This window comes from Astyanax mexicanus, chromosome 19, assembly GCF_023375975.1.
Source record: "Astyanax mexicanus isolate ESR-SI-001 chromosome 19, AstMex3_surface, whole genome shotgun sequence".
NCBI classification, from domain to species: Eukaryota; Metazoa; Chordata; class Actinopteri; order Characiformes; family Acestrorhamphidae; genus Astyanax; species Astyanax mexicanus.
The window spans coordinates 21,149,348-21,168,521 of NC_064426.1; the positions used below are offsets into that span (position 1 = coordinate 21,149,348).

Consider the following 19,174-nt stretch of genomic DNA (forward strand, 5'->3'; position numbering starts at 1 on the left):
GATGCTAAGGTGAACAGAGCGCATCTGGCCTCTGTCAGAAGTGACAGCTGTGTCGAGTTGACTCCCTCCCTTCACTAAACGGAGTCAGAGAGATATTAAATATGGGTCGGTGACAGGAGTCGAGACTGTTCGCTTGCAGGCCTCCAACTCTCCGGCTGCCTTTCTTTATTAACAGCTTAATTTATACCTATATTACTAACGTTACTATATTTTTCCTTACGCGGTCCCATATGGAATTCCAGAAACTTCCAGGGAAGCGGTGCTTTATCCCAGTGGGCGCGACGAGCACTTAATTTATTATTATTACCTTGAATTAAAACGCTGGGAAAGTGTTTAATGTATATAATTTTACCCGGCTAGCTTAACTAACGAGCTAACTATAAGTTAACTAGTTATATTTTAGGTCTCGAGCCGCTGGCGTGTGCGCGCGCGTAGCCCTGGCAACGGCTCTCGCCAGTGGATCTCGCCAGCGTTTTGTTTCGTTCATTATCTCCGCTTTTCTTTTTCTCTCTCCTCATTTCTCTTATTTTATTGATTAATTTCTTTCGTTTCTTCCTTCTTTCTTTCGCTACTAACCAACCGACACTTGCTCTGGCTGTCAACATGCGCTGCGGCCGCTGCTCACCTTCCTCCTTCAGCGACTCTCCGTGAGACACGCAGGGAGAAAACCAGCAGAAAGAGCCAGAGATCTTCAGGAGCCCCCCGCGTGTGAAAATGCCGGTCCGCCGCGGACACGTCGCCCTCCAGAACACCTACCTGGACACCATTATCCGTAAATTCGACGGACAGAGTAAGAGAAAGAACTTTTCTTCCTCTCAGCCTGTGTTTTACTGCAACAGATATTAATCTGCTGTCGCCATTTAACCTAACCTAGCGAAGTAACGTTACTCAGTGTGACTTCAGGGATTATTGTCAAGCTAATTAGTTAGCTAGTTAACCGAACATAGTTAACCTAGTTAGTTGGCTAGCTTGCTAACTTGCTAACTATTTACAGTTCTTTCAAATATTATGTTTGTTTCTATCTCAGAACTTAATGTTTCTTATAAGCTTTATGGCAAGGTCTTGTTTCCTTTTTGTGAAGATACAACTCACTGAACACTTCCTTAGAAAGCTCGCTTTTAATAGCTTGATATCAAACTAACACATTATGAGAGACTATTAGCTTTAAATAGCTTGATATCAGACTAAACACTTCATAAGCTACTCTTACTGAACACACACATTATGGTAGACCACTTGATGAGATTAAGAGCTTTTAAAAGAGTGATATGAAAACTACAAAAATAAGCTTGAAGGTCTTAAATGTCCTGTTTTTAATATAGTAAAGAGACACATTATACGAAGACTGTTAGCTTTTAATAGCTTGATATTAAAACAAATACAAGCTCTATAAGCTTTGAAAAGATTTATATCAAGGAATAAATTCTACAAAACACTTGATAAGCTCTAATTTAAAATCCTGTTTTTATTATAGTGAAAATGCACATTATAAGCAGACTATTACCTTTTAATAGCTTTATATCAAACTAATACAAACTCTTAAACGCTTCGTAAGCTACTATCACTAAACACACATTATGGAAGACCACTTGGTGAAAATATGATGTTTTAAAAGATTTATATAAAAAAAATCTACAAATAAGCTCTAAGGTCTTTAATGTCCAGTTTACACGGCCAATTATCCAACCCACTCATTAGGACTTTCCATATCACTAGTGATGCCCCAACAACAGGAGGGTGAAGACTAGCACATACCTCCTCCAATACACGTTTTTTTCGAACTCCTGCTGATGCAGCATTGCCGAGTAGCATCACAGCGCACTCTGAGGACAGTGCTGGGACTCGGTTCCAATACATCAGCTCGATACATCAGCTCACAGATGCCTTGTGCTGCAGACATCACCCTTTGGAGTGATTTTGGGAGAGAGCGCCATCTACCTACCCAGAGAGAGCAAGGCCAATTGTGCTCTCTCACCAATGGCAAGCTACATAAACATGAATAGAAACAGTGATTTCCTGATTTAAAAAACTGATATCAAGAAATAAATTCTACAAAGCACTTGATAAGCTCTAATTTAAGCTCCCGTTTTTATTATATTTAAGATACACATTATGAGGAGAGAAGCTCTTAAACACTTCATAAGCTACTCTTACTGAACACACACATAATGGAAGACCACTTAATGCGACTATGAGCTTTTAAAAGATTGGTATCAAGGATAAATTCTACAAAACACTTAACACTTTTTTCTCGCTCCCTCATACACACCTTCTTAAACAAAAAAGTATTTAATTGCCACAAATAATACTAATTAAAGCTGGTAAAACACTGTATTAGCTAAAATGTCATGGCCATGTGTTCTTTTAGCTAAAGTAGCCTGATATCAAACCAATAAAGCTGCTATAATATAAACAGTAAAGAAATGTCATTTTAAGGGTGCCCGCGAAGGGGAATCAGTCAGCTTAGCAGTCTGCTCACTAAACTGCATTGTGGATAGTGTGGCCTCGGATAGTGTAGTGCCAGGGCCATTTAAAGCCAGTTGGGGGCCCAAGCTAAATGGACTTATTATTATCCTGTTAAAAAAGTTGTCCTAACTAGTTACTAGCACTGACTGCCAGGCAGGTAGCTAACATAAATAATGGCCTTTTATTTTGTTGCTAGCCTACCTGCTTCTAAATAATACCATTTTTACAAGACATATATGCAGAATTTAACTAATGTAAATTGTCATTTCCTGCTGTCATGTGTTAAAATTTCTGCCTCTTCCTTTTTCTGAAGTATCTAGGGAAGTCACGATTCTCTAAATCCTCGATTCGATTTTATTTCCGATTTTAGGGTCACGATTCGATTTGATTTAAATTTTGACTCAATTTTCGTTTTTCTTTTTTTTACAGCAGAGAGGCCTATGCCAGTTTTAGAGTAGTCTATGGTCAGTCATTGGTTTGATTCAACAAATTTACAATATCTTATTTCAAAAGGTGGGCTTGATATAAGTGATGCAAAGTGATACAAGTAATACACCACATTAGGCACTAATGGTCAAATTTAAAAAATGTAATTAAGATGTGTAATGCCATCAAGTGGCTTTTTTTGGTAGCAACAGTGTGCACTATTAAAACAGCAATGTGCAACATAAAATAAATAATAAAAAATACAGGAACAGTCATGTACAAAATAATATAACAATGATAGCCTTAACAAACTGAACTCTATCCTACTATAACAGTTAAACATGAAAAATAAGACTCAGTCCCTAAGAATGACTAAAATAAGTTTTTTTTTTAAACAAAGATATATTATTAACTTTATCTGAGAGAAAGATGCTCATTAAGATACCAAAACTATTAACATATTTCAGGGTAGACAAAACGACTGTTATTTTTATTTTTTCAAGTTTTTCTTTAAGAAGATGAGAATGTCCACACGTGCACGCTTGCGTAGCTTAGAGGGAGGGATCGTCGATCATCTTTTTGACTTCGATGCTCGAAACTATGACATAATTTAGATCGATTTCGATAAAATATCGAAATCGTGACACCCATAGAAGTATCATATTTTGCCGGCTGCAGGAATCAGAAACCTGTCTGTCTGGCTGGCTATTGTACTTTACTGCAGAAGTCTTGGGGAGTTCATGCCTTGACTGGTTACATCTGCTTTGGTGGCACATGCGGAATATTAGGCAAGTGGATTTAAGGTTATGACATTCTTTAGTCTTTCAACATTTATCCACAGTGTTTGAAAAATTCACAGTCTGCTAAAACGTGATTCTGCTTCTTAATTTATCTGAAATTCTTAAATTTTTTAATGCTTATACTATAGACATCGTTTGGTTAGCAAATAAAGGCAATTAGGTTAAAATGTAAAACAATGCAAATGGCAACCAAAGCAAATATTGTTTTTTTTAAATAGTGGTCAAATATACAAACCAATAAACTAGAATGAAAAACATAAGAGAGAACACACACATACACACTGATTGTGAGAGCACATGTCCATGGAGCCTTTCAGTCTTGAAGTTAGAGGTAGGACCTCTGAGCGAATCAGTGATCATTGGGTGCTAATTACACTTTAACTGGTTGACCAGTTAACTGGTTGTCCTTTCTTAGAGCACTTTTGGTAGTAACTGACCATTGCATACTAAGACACCAAATCCTGTCAGCCGTTTTGAAGATGCTCTAACCCAGATGTCTAGCAAGCAGGAGAGTGGGAGCAGTAGGGGCAGGACCTTGCTTAAGGGCTCAACAACCAAGAATCAAACCTAGATCGTCTCATTTGCTGTCTAATATGTAGATAAAGGTAATCAATGATTTTCACTTCAACTGTCAGTGGTGTTAATGTTATGGCCGATAAGTGTATTCCCTAATACAGTCCCACAAGCTCTCATTGGGGTTCAGATCTGCTGATTGTGTTGCCATGATATCATCTGAACTTCCTCATTTCTCCACCCTCTCCATCACTTGATTAGCGTCACTTCTTGTGGTCCTTCATCAAGAAAAGAAGACACTGATCCTTCAAACGCATCTGCTTAACCTCAGTGTATGACATCTGAACATCTGACTACCTTTGTTTAAAAGATATGAGGTTCCCGGTCCTCTCCATGTACTGTTCTCCAGCCAAAAGACCTCTACACAGAGTTCGCAAGTGTAGCTTTCACTTCCACAATCACTTTAAAGTTGATCTGCTGGTCCAGAAGGTTGAGGACTGTAGCTTATCCAATGTTTTTTTCATGAAATTGATTATATTAATACTGTTACTAACATAAGAACCAAGAAACGGGTTAAAGAATTCAATTAAAACTTTATCATTCTGAATGTAATGGTGAAATATGTAAGGAAAACTGTACAAAGGAGGATCTTGTACCTTGTTGGACCATCTTTAGACTGGAAATAAGAGATATGAGATTAAATTGGGTATGGAGGCATCCAGGTTGCGTATGGCATCGTAGATTGCCAATGTTGGCTTCCAGTTGATCTTAAAGATGCTGGATTAGTGAGAAATCTGGCAACCGTGCAGGCCAAGGAAGTGTTGCACTCTGGCAGGAAACCCTTGCTTTGTGTAGGTAACATTATTAAGGCTGGTATAATTTCTGTCTGTAGCATTCCAGGTTTCTCGTTCATGACACCACTGCAAACAAGGTGAGGTGAGGGTGGCTGGATGACTTTTTTAGTCTGTGAACTGGGCAAAATATCTTTGAGTGCGTTGTAGAGGCATGTCTGATAGTTCAGAGTTATCTCTCACCAATAGGTACACTACCCAAAATAGACTCTGACAGCATTTTTATAGGTAGGTCAACAGAAGAAGCATTTCTATGCCCTCTTTTAGCAAGATCCAGTGTCCAATTAGGCCAAACCTGTAAACATTTACATTTCTGCCCGGGACATAACTGCATTGGCAGATACGGAACATTGAGGAGTGAGGAGTATTTGATCACATTCAGCACACGGAGCATTAGTAGGGTCAGATACTGATGTAGCAATATTATTTCTGCCACTTTAACTCATTTCAGAGGTGTTGGATGAATCTACATGTCCATCATTCTAGACATAATACAGAACTACAGCTTCATACAGTGCCCTCCATAATTATTGGCACCCCTGGTTAAGATGTGTTCTTTAGCTTCTCATAAATTGAGTTTTGTTCAAAATAATATAGGACCACGATGGAAAAAAAGAGTAAAATACAACCTTTAACTCAAGTGAATTTATTCAGTAGGAAAAAAATCCCACATTAAGAAATAATTATTTAACATCAAATCATGTGTGCCACAATTATTAGCACCCCTGATGTTAATACTTTGTACAACCCCCTTTTGCCAACAAAACAGCACCTAATCTTCTCCTGTAATGTTTCACAAGATGGGAGAATACAGAAAGAGGGATCTTTGACCATTCCTCTTTGCACATTCTCTCTAAATCATCCAACGACCTGGGTCCTCTCCTCTGCACTCTCCTCTTCAGCTCACCCCACAGGTTTTCAATGGGGTTGAGGTCTGGGGACTGAGATGGCCATGGGAGGAACTTGATTCTGTGTGCGGTGAACCATTTCTGTGTAGATTTGGCCACATGTTTAGGGTCATTATCTTGCTGAAAGACCCAGTGACGACCCATCTTCAGCTTTCGGGCAGAAGCCACCAGATTTTGTTTTAAAATGTCCTGGTATTTTAGAGCATTCATGATGCCATGCACCCTAACAAGGTTCCCAGGGCCTTTAGAAGAGAAACAGGCCCACAGCATCACTGATCCCCCGCCGTATTTCACAGTGGGCATGAGGTGCTTTTCTGCATACTCAGCTCTTGTGTTACGCCAGACCCACTTAGAGCATTTGTTGCCAAAAAGCTCTATCTTTGTTTCATCTGACCAAAGCACACGGTCCCAGTTGAAGTCCCAGTACCGCTTAGCAAACTCCAAACGTTTGCGTTTATGATTGTGAGTGAGAAATGGTTTCTTCCGTGCATGCCTCCCAAACAGCTTGTTGGCATGTAGATAGCGCCTGATGGTTGTTTTGGAGACTTTGTGACCCCAAGAAGCTACCATTTGTTGCAATTCTGTAACAGTGAGCTTTGGAGAACTTTTTATTTCTCTTATCATCCTCCTCACTGTGCGTGGTGGCAAAATAAACTTGCGTCCTCGTCCAGGCTTGTTTACCACTGTTCCAGTTGTTTTAAACTTCTTAATAATTCCTCTGACAGTAGATATGGACAGGTGTAGGCGAGTAGCGATTTTCTTGTAGCCATTGCCTGACTTGTGAAGGTCAACACACATCTGCCTCACTTGAATGGTATATTCCTTTGTCTTTCCCATGTTGAAGATAAATGGCCTCTGTCACGTCATATTTATACCCCAGGGAAACAGGAAGTTGTGAATTACTAATTAAATGTTTCTACATACTCTGATCAACTTCGTAAACTACTGTAGAAGTGACAGAAATACTTTTATTAAATTTATTTCCTAAGAATTGTTAGGGGTGCCAATAATTGTGGACCAGGTGATTTTATGAAGAATAATTATTTCTTAGTCAGGGATTTTATTTCCCCCTTAAAATTTACTTGAGTTAAAGGTTGGACTTTACTTTTTTTCCCATCGTGGTCCTATATTATTTTGAACAAAACTCAATTTATGAGAAGCTAAAGAACACATCTTAACCAGGGGTGCCAATAATTATGGAGGGCACTGTAGTTCAATGTTGGGGACTTTATACACCTCTAGCTGATGTTTGGCATAGGACATGGTGACCTAAGGTACATGTGCGACTGCCCCAGGGTGTTGTGGTTATATAAGGTTTATACAAGGCTGTGTGTGAGACATAGAACATCTGGTTCAGGAATAGGTGCACTTTAAAGTCGTCCAAATAGTTTCAAACCAGGCAAATATTCATACATTTGTGCTGAAGGTTAAATTAGCTAGCTTTATTATGACATAGTGTTGCCCAATCTGTCTCTTTATTTCTCTTTCTCTCTCTCTCTCTCTCTCTCTCTCTCTCTATATATATATATATATATATATATCTATATATATATATATCTATCTGTGTCTGTCCTATGGGATGGCGTCTGGCGTGTAGACCACAGGGATAGTGTTATAAATAGCTCTTTCTGACACTAGTTTGTGCTCCAGATCAGTGTAATGAAATAAAGTGTGCATCACTCTCTCCGCACACCACTGTGTGACCATGGCTATGCTGATAAAGATTCAGACATCTCCATTTAGAAGCCCTTATTAAAGCTAGTCAGCTCAGAGGTGTTAGGTTGGATGGCCTACTCTAATCAAACCCAGATTACATTAGTCTCAGTGTTACAAGTTTCCTGCTGTACAGCCTAAAGGATAAATACTTTTTTAGAGATAAGAGAGAACTGCAGTCATTTGGAACAAAACCTTCTGAACAAGCACGTGTGGGATTTCTATTGAAAGAGCCGCAGTCTGAACACCTATGATGTGTCACGATCCTAAATCAGCAGATCAGCACCTCAGGTGTGGTAGAACTGTCAGATCCTTTGACAGGAATATCTTGCTGTTCCGGTGTTTCTGAGCTCACTAGAAACTATAAACAGCCAAACAGCGTTAATGTTTCCAATTTAAGATATTTATTTATTTAAAATGGTTTAATGGCCTTCTAACCTCTAATTTCTTAAATCCATAAGCAAATTAATCACAATTTTTTAACGCTAGATGTTAAAGCATTTAAAGTTCAGATAATATATTAAACATATAGTATCTACAAAATACATCATTTGTAGTAGTTACTAAATAAATCATAGTAAAATAAATGCTTCCTCTGTTTCCCTATTAAAAAGCTGCCATAGGGTACTTTTGGGTAGTGTACCTCTTGGTGAGAGATTGATAACTATATTATTCAACAATATTTTCCCCTTAGTTAATCAACACTGGCTGCCTGTCAGTGGATAACCTGCTTACAGTGGCTTGCAAAAATATTTTGATAGCCCTTGAACTTTTCCACATTTTGTCACCTTATAACTGCAAATTTAAATTTATTTTATTGAGATTTTAAGTCTACAAAAAGTAGCACATAACTGTATAATACATGGTTTTAATTGTAACTTAATAAAAATCTAAAAAGTTTGACATTCAAAAGTATTTAGCCTCCTTTACTCTGAAACCCCTAAACAAAAAACATTGCAATTAGCTACCTTCAGAATTCACTCATTTAGTTAATATAGTCAAGCTGTGTGTAATTTATTCTAAGTATAAATACACCTGTTCCTTGAAGGCCTTAGTGGTAGTGGAGAACCCCAGTGAACAACAGCATCATGAAGTCCAAGGAACTCACCAGGCAGGTCAGAGATACATTTGAGAATAGGTTTAAAGCCAGGTTAGGTTATAAAAACATCACAAGCTTTGAGCACTCTTCAATACAAGCAGTCAGGAGACACATGGTCACTCTGGGTGAGCTGCAGAAATCCACAGCTTAAGTGGTTGACTGTCCACAGGACAACTATTAGTTGTGCACTCCACACATATGAGTTTTATGTAAGAGTGGCAAGAGGAAAATTATTGTTGGAAAAAAAAAGACTGTTGATGAACGTGCTGTTTGTAGTTTGCTACAAGCCATGTGTGGGGGGGTCAGATGACACCAGCTGAAAAGTAACACTTCTCATCACCCTGAACACACAATCCCTGCTGTGAAACATGGTTAATGTAGGCTCTGTGTTGTTACCATGTTTTATTTTTTTTCTTTTCGCCCGCACACACCAGATAGACAGTTTAGAAATAACCGTGGTTTCGGGGTAGGACCGGGTTTCCTTCCGCTTTTTGTAAAGAAGTCGCCCTGAAGCTGCTCAGTTGTGTTCTCTCACCTCCTTCAATAATACATTCTCTTTCTAGGTTACAACTACTGTTAGACTACAAGTTTTTTCTTTTTTTTTCACAGATATGACACAATGCCACTATTGCTTGGGGGGGTTCAAGGCTTCTTTTGGAACTGCTCTGCTAAAATAACACTAGAACTGTCCATTTCCAGTTGGTCAGCTAAAAGATATTTGTGCTGGTGATCACTGCATAGAGACGAAGGACCTCCCACCCAGCCAGAGATGAGCAAGCCAAGAATGGCTGTGGTATCACAGGGGATGGATGATAGCTCCAACACTAAAGACCTTTTACTTTTTTTTTTTATCTTAACGATGTTTTCCATTACTACTGGAACAGGATCACATGCTGTAAAGCAACAACTCTTTTACATAAACCAATCAAATTCTTAGTTGCATGGTGTCTTCAGATGCTATGTTTACAACATGGTCAACAATGTCTCTAAATAATGTTTGCGTATGTTTTCTTTCTTTACAATTATGACATTTTCACGTAAGCCAAATTAACAGTTTTAAACAGTGAGCCAAGGTTCAAGATTTGCTAGAAGTTTTTTGGAAGGAAAAACATGCCTTTAGTTCCTCCTCATAATCTGGTGCGCCTTATGTATGCATTTTACCAGTTGGGTATTAAGGAGGAGTAAAGCCACTACGCAGTGTTATGAAGGAGTTTCAGTTTAGTTCTCCAGCACCGAGGCTGGAGCACTATTATCATTAGCCACTAATTGCGCTGTTTAGAGGCAAGTATATCAAACTGTAGCCAGTTGCTAACCCCAACTAGCACTGCTGGAGCAGCATTAGCATTAGCCGCTAATCATGCTAAGTGCTAGCTCGTTCAGAGGTGAGTATATCGGACTGTAGTCGGACTGTTGTTTACCATGTTAAAACAAGCTACGTGGGATGAACCGCTAGCTGGTATCACCCTGGCTTAGCAGAACTCTAGGGTTTTTTCAGTGTAGCGCTATCGGGTGGCATTTACGTCCTGCTAGTGCTGCAGTTAGTCGCTAATGCTAATGCTGCTGCAGTCTTAGTGAAAATCTGGAAAGCTAAGCTTACTGTAAATAAATGGAAGTGCTTTACTTAACCAAATAAGAATTGTTCAGGAGAGAAATCTGTGTAGATTAACATCCAGTGCTCATTTGACTTTAGAAGATTTTTTTTTTTTAATTACAGTTTTATTTACTTACAGGCCCCCAGCAACGAGACCTGCTGAATTAGAAGGAAAACATTATGACACCCCTGTTCCTTACTAATGTTGCATAATGCGCCTTATAATTCGGTGTGCCTTATGTATGAAAATATACCAGAAAATAGACATTCATAGATAATGCACCTTATAATTTGGTGTCCCTTATAGTACAAAAAATACGGCAAATTAAATCTGTTCTAGAATTTGGGTATCACTATTGATTTCCTGAATCATTTTGTTACCAATTCACACATTCATGTTTCAGTTAGATTTCCGAATTGATTTTAAAAAATATTTTTTAAGCCCACCCTAATCTCTACCCTGTTCACTTATTTATGCGTATTAATACATATCTTTCAGTCTTGTTTCCACATCTCACTGGGAGGTTTGACATCCTACCACAAGGCAATAACCTCCGGAATTCCACTGATGTTCCCTGAATTCCTCTCCCTCTCCTCCCATGTTATTATATGGTTTTGGCTTGGTCCAAACCCATAAAATGCTATCCATTTATTTTCTTACAGAGAAGTTTGGTCAGGTAATGTGTGAAACTGCCTTGCAGTGCTGCAGTAGGAACAGGATAATATAAAAAACATTAACGTCAGCCCTGCTGACTGATATGTCCTTAATTATGCAGCCTTGGCCCAAATGTCACTGTTATATTTGGCTTCAGCAGAATATTATACACTCCTGTGCTTCATTTCCTGGATGTCTCCTGTGACTGAGTGTCTTTCTTGGAGTAAAGGTACAAGCTGATGATGTTGTGAAGAGTTTTAGGTGATTTATTGAATTCCTTAATGTGTTCTCAAATTAACGACTTAATGTGAAGTGGAAATCTCTTCAATTATAACTCGAGTGTGTTTAGATTTGAAATATATTAATGCAGTTGTGCATATTTCAGTGTTTAAAGGTGCCCAAGAATGAAAACTGTATTTATCTTTGCATATTTGAATCAGGAGAGTTCAGTACATGGAACTAACACATTGTGAGCTTCAAACACTGTTATTCCTCTATCAGAACCAAAACAGGTCAATACATTGGGACAATTCCAAACCCCCAAAACTATTATGTAATGGTCTTGACTTATTACATTAACACCCCCAATATTTACCCTCATCATAGCTTTTAACAAAATTGTAAAAAGCAGCAGTGATTTTGGAAGAGTACAGTGTTATTGATATTTTAGAGCAGCTCTTTACCTCTTTAGACCCTTCTATTTAATAAGAACACAGATTGCTACAGGAATCAGCCTCATGATCATGAATTTTCATCGCATAGCAATTAAGGGCATTTTCTTGGTGGTTTCAAGGTGGTTTCTTTGGTCTGGATCAGTGGACGAGTTTGTTTACGTGGAGCGTTTCCCCCTTTGGTTTGGTTTGTTTTCGCACAGGCACAAACCTAAACTCACCAAAATGAGCCCCAATAAACCTCAAAAGCATGTATGTTGCACAAGCAAGAAGGTAAATATAGCAGGAAGGTTTTGTGTTCACACTATCTGTGTAGTGTATAGCTTCTGTAACACTGAATGCAGAAAAGTTTGCTGCTGCCCTTTTAAACGCAGTTTAAGGTAGTTTAAGTATAGCAGATTAGTATGGAGCATCAGCAGAGACAATGTTTGTTCATAGCTATAGTAATTATCTGGTAATAAATCAGATTAAACTGCACCTGAACAGCTGTTTAGCTCAGATAAAAGTTGCTTCAGATCGAGACCAGGTCACAACTCCTTTGGTGGTCTCGGTACAGGTTTTATTCCGCACCAAGTTTGATTACTATTTGATCTATCTAGATCTATCTATCTATCTATCTATAAATACATTCTACGGCATATTTAAAGGACGTGTGAGAGTCTGTAAGGCCTCGTGTGCTAGATATATAGTAATCACACATATGATGAATGTGACCACAATTGTGATTGGTCATCTGTGTCGTTTGCATTAAGTGCTTTTTTTTTTTTTTTTAACTCTGTGGGTTTGCGTGTGTGTTTGCATGTGCTTAGACACTCCTTCCTGTACTCTTCAACCTAGTAAAGCTAAGTGTGAATTTGCAGCTGCTAGGCAACCGGTGTGTGCCATCCAATCTGTTGCAGTGTAACAGTGATAATGAGTGTGATCCTGAAGTTCCTCCACCAAAACAATTACTACTCAGAGCGGGAGAGAGGACGCAGTGAAGAAAAGAAGGTCACGCTTTGATTTTTTTGAAGGTTCTTTTCAGAAATCACTTTCAACCCTGGACCAGCACTTTCACAACTCTTATTTGAATATTCAGATTTGTAGACATGTGCTATTTGAATATTCCAATGAGAACATGTTGGCTTCTTGAAGGTGATACTGTTTTTATTTACTAAAATCAACAACTTGTGACATCCTGGACTCCTGCTTGCTAATTCTTTTACCTACATAAAATGGACAGAAATTAAACATCAGTATTCATTGCTCTGTGAAAAAATTAAGAGACCATTTCAGTTTCTGAATCAGTTTCACTGACTTTTTTGCTTTTTATAGATATATGTTTAATTAAAATGAACATTGATTAATTTTAAAAACTATGCACAACATTTTTTTCCAAATTCCAAGTTAAATATATTGTTATTTAAAGCAGAAAATGTGAAAAGGCTCAAATAAAAAAAAAAGCTCTTGTAATTTTTTAGTGTACAGCAAAGCAATTTTTAAAAAATCTATATGATACACTGAATTGGATACAACACCCAAACAGTACTTTTTTTTTCGATACCTTTTCCGAAATTATAACACAAAAAAGCGATAATTTTTCTCACACAATGTATTTACATAACAGCAGACATGAGTAATCTCATGCTTATACTGTCACTATGAGAGGCTAGGCTATTATTCAAAAATGTGAATAATGAGTAAAAGTCCTATATATTTGTTGATCAGCACAACTATATATTTAAATCATTTATTTTACTTATTTGAAACAAACAAAAACATTAAAATCACCAGTGCAAATATGAAAATGTGCACATATATACACACACATATATATATATATATATATATATATATATATATATATATATATATATATATATATATATATATATTAATAATTAATAGTGTAGTGTGGTTTAGGTCTGGAAATGTCTTTTTACCGTATTATAAGATCTCAGGGCAGGAAGCAAGAGAGATTAAGAGCGTCTGAGGAACAATACGAAAGAAAATTGAGTGTAGAAGATTATTTTTACTTTATACCACTGTGTTATATTTACCTCACTGTGTGCAAGCATTTGTGTGTGCCAGGGTGCTGTTGCTCTGGTACATTTATGTGTATTTTATGTAAAGTGTTTAGCTGTGAAAGTGCAGCAGACAATTTTTCTGTGTACAGTAATAAAGCAACTTCACACTGCAGGAATATACATGTTGGTCTGGGATAAATAACCTTCTTTCTGTATTTACTTTCTTGCTCCCTTGCCAGACAGGTTTGTCCGATCAGAGAAGACATCACGCTCTTGTGGAAAAAAATGCTTATTCATTTTGGTGAGAAATGCGCAAAAGGCATGTACTAATTCTCCAAATTAATCATGGGTGTGTTTTGGACGTAACGTGAAACAAATCAATCAGTGTGTTAATTGTCATTCCGTTTAAGAGGCAGGTGCGCTCTGACTTTGTCGCATTCTTATCTTAACAGTGAATGCATGCTAGCAGCTCATTTAATTATTTATTTTATTCTTTCTGTTTATTGTTGAGGTTAAAGTAAGGTTTACTCTCTGTGTGTGTTTAACAAGTGGGGGTGTATGCTGATGATTGACTGTTATCTAGGTTAGTTTCAGTCTGTGGAGCTCCTGTGTTTTCCGCCGCCAAAATAGCAACACGCCTGAAATTTACCTAAACACCTCACTTTCAGACCACCACACCCATCAGTGCAGATTTATTCCTAAACTCTATGCTTTTTTGATGGAGTCGACGCAAGGTGTGAAAACAGACAGCTGACAGGGTGAAAGGTAGCAAAGAGCATTGCGACAAGCCTTGCATAGGGTGTACAATATTATTCTTAAGTCACCTAAAAAGACACATAGATTATCAATTTTTCTGTTTTTACTAATCTTTATTTTCTCAGAAGTAACATAAGAAATCTTTTTGATTTTGTACAAGAGGACACTGCATTGCTGTTTAAAAGTTAGGAATTGTCGTTTGCTCTTCTGTACTTGTGTAGGGTATGTTTCTGGCTGCTGTTGTTGTGGGGAGTGGTCGGGGGTGGATGGTTGGACACTTGAGTGGGTTTTTCGCTCACAGCAGCAGGCTTGCTGAGGTGTCACAGCAAAAATAACTCGCCCAATGAGCCAGACTCTACAGAGACAACACAGGCCTCCCGCTGCAAGATAATTACACAGCGGATGACACAGGTGGAGGGAGGAGGGAGAGAGAATAGAGAGAGAGATCACAGAAAATCACACTTATTTGCCACAGCTTACTTGTACCACTTTTCCAATCGAGTTGGTTTGGACTAGGGGTGGGCGATATGGCCCTAAAATAATATCACGATATTTCATGGTATTTTTGCAATAACGATACTCTTGGCAATATGACAAAACATAAAAAATATTTTGAGAATACACTACTGCAACTAAATTAAAATGAATTTACATAAAAAAATACAAGAATTTCATTAGATTTATAACAGAATTCAATGATCCAGAATGTCATGATACTATTAATCCTAACAATACACTTCAAATATCTCTATATATCCAGGATTAAAGTAAAATAAATGATAGTGGACAGATATAGTCTCTAGATAAAGATATATAATGGGAAATGAGAACAGTATGATATTTAGGGGTAGGCGATATTTCAGGGTATAATATCGTTCAGGATATTCAAAAATGTTGGCGATATTATTGTGTACGATATGACATTGCACAACCCTAGTTTTGGGTGTGTAGTTCAAGTAATTTTGGTATTTGTGTAGCCGTAACAGCTGATGAAGGAGAAAAAGAACTAGTGATGATTCTGAATTTTTCTGAAGTTAATAAAAAGTTTATACTTCATACTCCAGCAAAAGTGATAAAGATGTTTTTCCAAAATAATTTTCTGCTCATACATCCAGTTTTACTGAAAAGTACATGCTACTTTATGGACAAAAGTATTGTACTTTCGTCATGCTTCATTTTACACATGGGACTGAATGAAGCACCTATAAGCAAAGAGATTTGTGCCAATGCTTCGTCCATATAGTACACACACAAATGTGCCAGATATATTGGCAAAGTAGTATGTAAATTAGTAAAGTGTAAACATTCCTCGTTCCACGGTGTAATTTGTATTCTTGGAGTATCTCATATAGAAGGCATTACCACTTACAGGTATGCCAGAGAGGAATATGTAGCAGTTATTGAATAATTTATAGTGTATAGTATTTAATAAGGATTTAAGTATTTTCTAGCAGCACACTTTAAACTATCTAAAAACTAACTGTTATTTTCTGGCAGCAGGGGTGACAGAAATGACTGTAAAAATGTTAACTTTCTTGCAGCAGAAAATGACAGTTTTTTCTTGCATGTTTTCTTGCAGTTATAAACTGTACTTGACAATAATATATTAGAATAAAAATACTATTTTTGTGTAAAATTACAGAAAAAGTTCCTAAGAATTGTTTAAACAAGATAAAAAACAGAAAACTCATTAAGTACATTCACACTTCAATAAACAGTGATTTAATTTAAGTTTATTATAAATACAATTATTTATATTGTATAGTATTTGTTAAGAATTACAGCATTAGAAATGGTTCAGCTAATGGTTTACCAAGTACAACACTAAATGTAAATAAATCTAAACAATCGTTATTTAATGTTTTTAAGTGACAGAAAATGTCCGTAAAAATTCTGCCAGCAGAAAATTAGTTATTTACATTTTTTCTTGCAGTTATAAACTGTATTTGACAATATATATCTGTCTAACAATAGTATTTTTGTCTACAATTGCAGAAAATGTTGCTAAGATTTCATTTAAAGACTTTCTCTCTGGCCCACAGGAAATATTAGGAACAGCTGTCTTGATGCTTGAATTCCTGAAGTTGAAAAGGCTCTAAGATGGCTGCTATCACTGTTTCTTCTCCGTTTTATAGATAACAGTGTGTCATACAGTATATCAGAAACATAAACATACAACCTTTCTGAAAATCCTTAACCCTTTAAAGCTCCTGAACTGAAAAACAAGCTTTAAGTTGTTTAAAGTTGTGACAGAGGCCAGAAGGTGGGACATGGATGATTGGGGACTTTCATAGTGAGAGAAAAGTTCATTTTTAAATGTCATGATGAGATCTTGGAGGCGGAGATAGACAAAATGCCTTTATTAGAAATAAAACATAAAGTACAAAGCTACAAGTAGGTACAAAAACAAACAGAGAATAATAAGACAAATGTAACATTAATACAAAATCTATTTAAATGTTTTAGCACTTTAACATTCTGCTTTGGCGTGGGAGGTGTCACAAGTTTTATCACTAGGTTTTTAAATAGACAAAAGGTCTTAAGGTTTATTTTTTAAAGCAGCACCTGAGAGACTAATAATCCATTGGCTTTAGGGTGCCCGTGGTCAGCGCTAAAAAAAATCTTTTCCAGGCGTCTGGTCTTATTCTGATTAAAATGTGCTGTCCAATACTCTGACCTTCATCACAGACAGGGTTTTCTTTTTGTGGACTTTCTAATTTTGCTTTGCTCTGTTCTCTCCCACTTCAGACATTTTGTTCTTTTGCCACTGTTGGGCTTGTCTAGAGTCCTCTGTGTGGTCAGTCTCTGTTTGGCTCTGTTTATATCACTTCAATAAAGTCCAGTTCTTTGTGGGTTACTGGAAGCAGCTGTAAGATAAATTGCTGTCCACCAAAACGTCCTGACCAAAGACCAGCCACAAATAACCCTTAGGCTGTGTTCAGACTGCAGGCAAATCGAATTTGTTTCTCAAATCAGATATATTGAGATGACTTATTTTTTACAAGTGATCATATTGGATTTGCTTGTCCTAAATGGGTTGCTGTGGTAACGTGGTGGGAAGTAGTAACTAACCTATGATGCTTTTCTTGGGCTCCTGCGCTTCACGTCACTCTTGATTTAATGAGGTCGGAGTTTGCATTGTGAGTAACATGTAAGTGACATGAAATTCAATTTGTGTCTCCAAAGCATCCAGCATCTGTACAAATTACACAATAGTTGCACTTCAAACCAAATACAAATCTGTTTTTGTGCAAATCAGATTTTATGTGTTTTTTGGCTGCCCAGACTGTCAAAAATCAATATGGATACAAACTTTTACTGTATGTCTCGCACTATATAGCGCACTTAAAATCCACTAGTTTTCCCAAAAATTGTCAGTGCACCTTATAATCTGGCGCGCTTTATATGTGAGTTTTTACCAGTCAAGTTGTGTAGAGCAGTAAAGCCAATCCACTATAGTACAGTGTTAAAAACAAGTTTCTGTGAAGTTTCTCCAGCACTGAGGCTGAAGCAGTATTAGCATTAGCCGCTTACCACACTAAGCGCTAGTATTATTGGCCTTTTGCCTGCTGCTAACCCCAGCTAGCATGGCTGGAGCACCATTAGCCACTAACCGCTAAACGCTAGCTCTTTCGTCGTTCAGAGTTAAGAATGTCAAACTGTAGCCTGCGTGTTTACCGTGTTAAAACAGGTTATTTGAGACGAACCACTAGCTAATATCGCCATCACTCAGGGTTCCTCAGTGTAGGTCTGTCTGGCGACATTGCTAGTGCTTCATCCTTAGTGCTGGAGAAATTTAGGAATCTAAGTTCATTGTAAATAAACAGAAGCACTTTACAGTCTAGTGTAGACAGTATAGTCTAATTTAACTATGCATATCCATAACTAGTCATATTAAGCCTATGCTTTGAAGTCCAAACAGAGACAGGAAATTTTTTTAAATACAGTACAGAGCTAACGGATTAGTACAACTGCCTATGAAACAGTCACGTGTAGGATTTAGTTACAGTATTTACATATGGTTTGTGTCTTGTTGGTCACTCTGTTAGACATACAACTTAAAAATAGCAGGAGCAAATATGCAAATGCCCGAATTCTCCTCTTCTGCTAAGAGCTGCTCTCACTACTCAGCCAACACACTCGCTACTGGGTTGCCAGATCCCTCTTAAAAGTCCCCACTAAACTGTCCCAACCCCCCCCCCCCCAAAGACAGGTTTAAACTTGACGAGAAATATCGCCATGTTTTAATCTCGCGAGATCTTGTGCCATAAGATCTCGTCACACCCCTAGTGTCAAGAGTCTCCATCAATCAATTCCATCAATCTCTTGTATATCTGTTTCTCTGTCTGTGTTCCTCAGACCGTAAGTTCCTGATTGCTAATGCCCAGATGAAGAACTGCGGGATCATCTACTGTAATGAGGGCTTCTGCCAGATGTTTGGCTTCTCGCGGGCCGAGATCATGCAGCAGCCGTGCACCTGTCAGTTCCTTGTGGGTCCGGGAACCATGAAGAGCGCTTTGTCCCAACTGGCCCAGGCCCTGCTCGGCTCAGAGGAGCGCAAGGTGGAGATCCTCTACTACTCTAAAGAAGGTAAACCAGATGAATGAAAACGGATGATAAAATAACAAAGCAGTGCGAACATGAAAAGCTGTAAGAGACTAAGAGTGCATACAGCCACATTTACAGTCTTTTCCTGTTATTCAACAGAGAGAGTCACAC

At 37.7% G+C, this 19,174-nt stretch overlaps 1 protein-coding gene across 1 annotated transcript in view; it reads left to right on the forward strand.

Moving 5' to 3' along the window:
• The window catches only part of kcnh6a (potassium voltage-gated channel, subfamily H (eag-related), member 6a), an 85,884-nt gene continuing 66,710 nt past the window's right edge, over positions 1-19,174 (forward strand). Inside the window, exons 1-2 of the mRNA XM_007251112.4 lie at positions 1-790; positions 18,815-19,045. Of these exons, the coding sequence (XP_007251174.3) occupies positions 715-790; positions 18,815-19,045 (307 nt within the window). The 5' untranslated portion in view covers positions 1-714. The remainder of the gene's footprint in view (positions 791-18,814; positions 19,046-19,174) is intronic.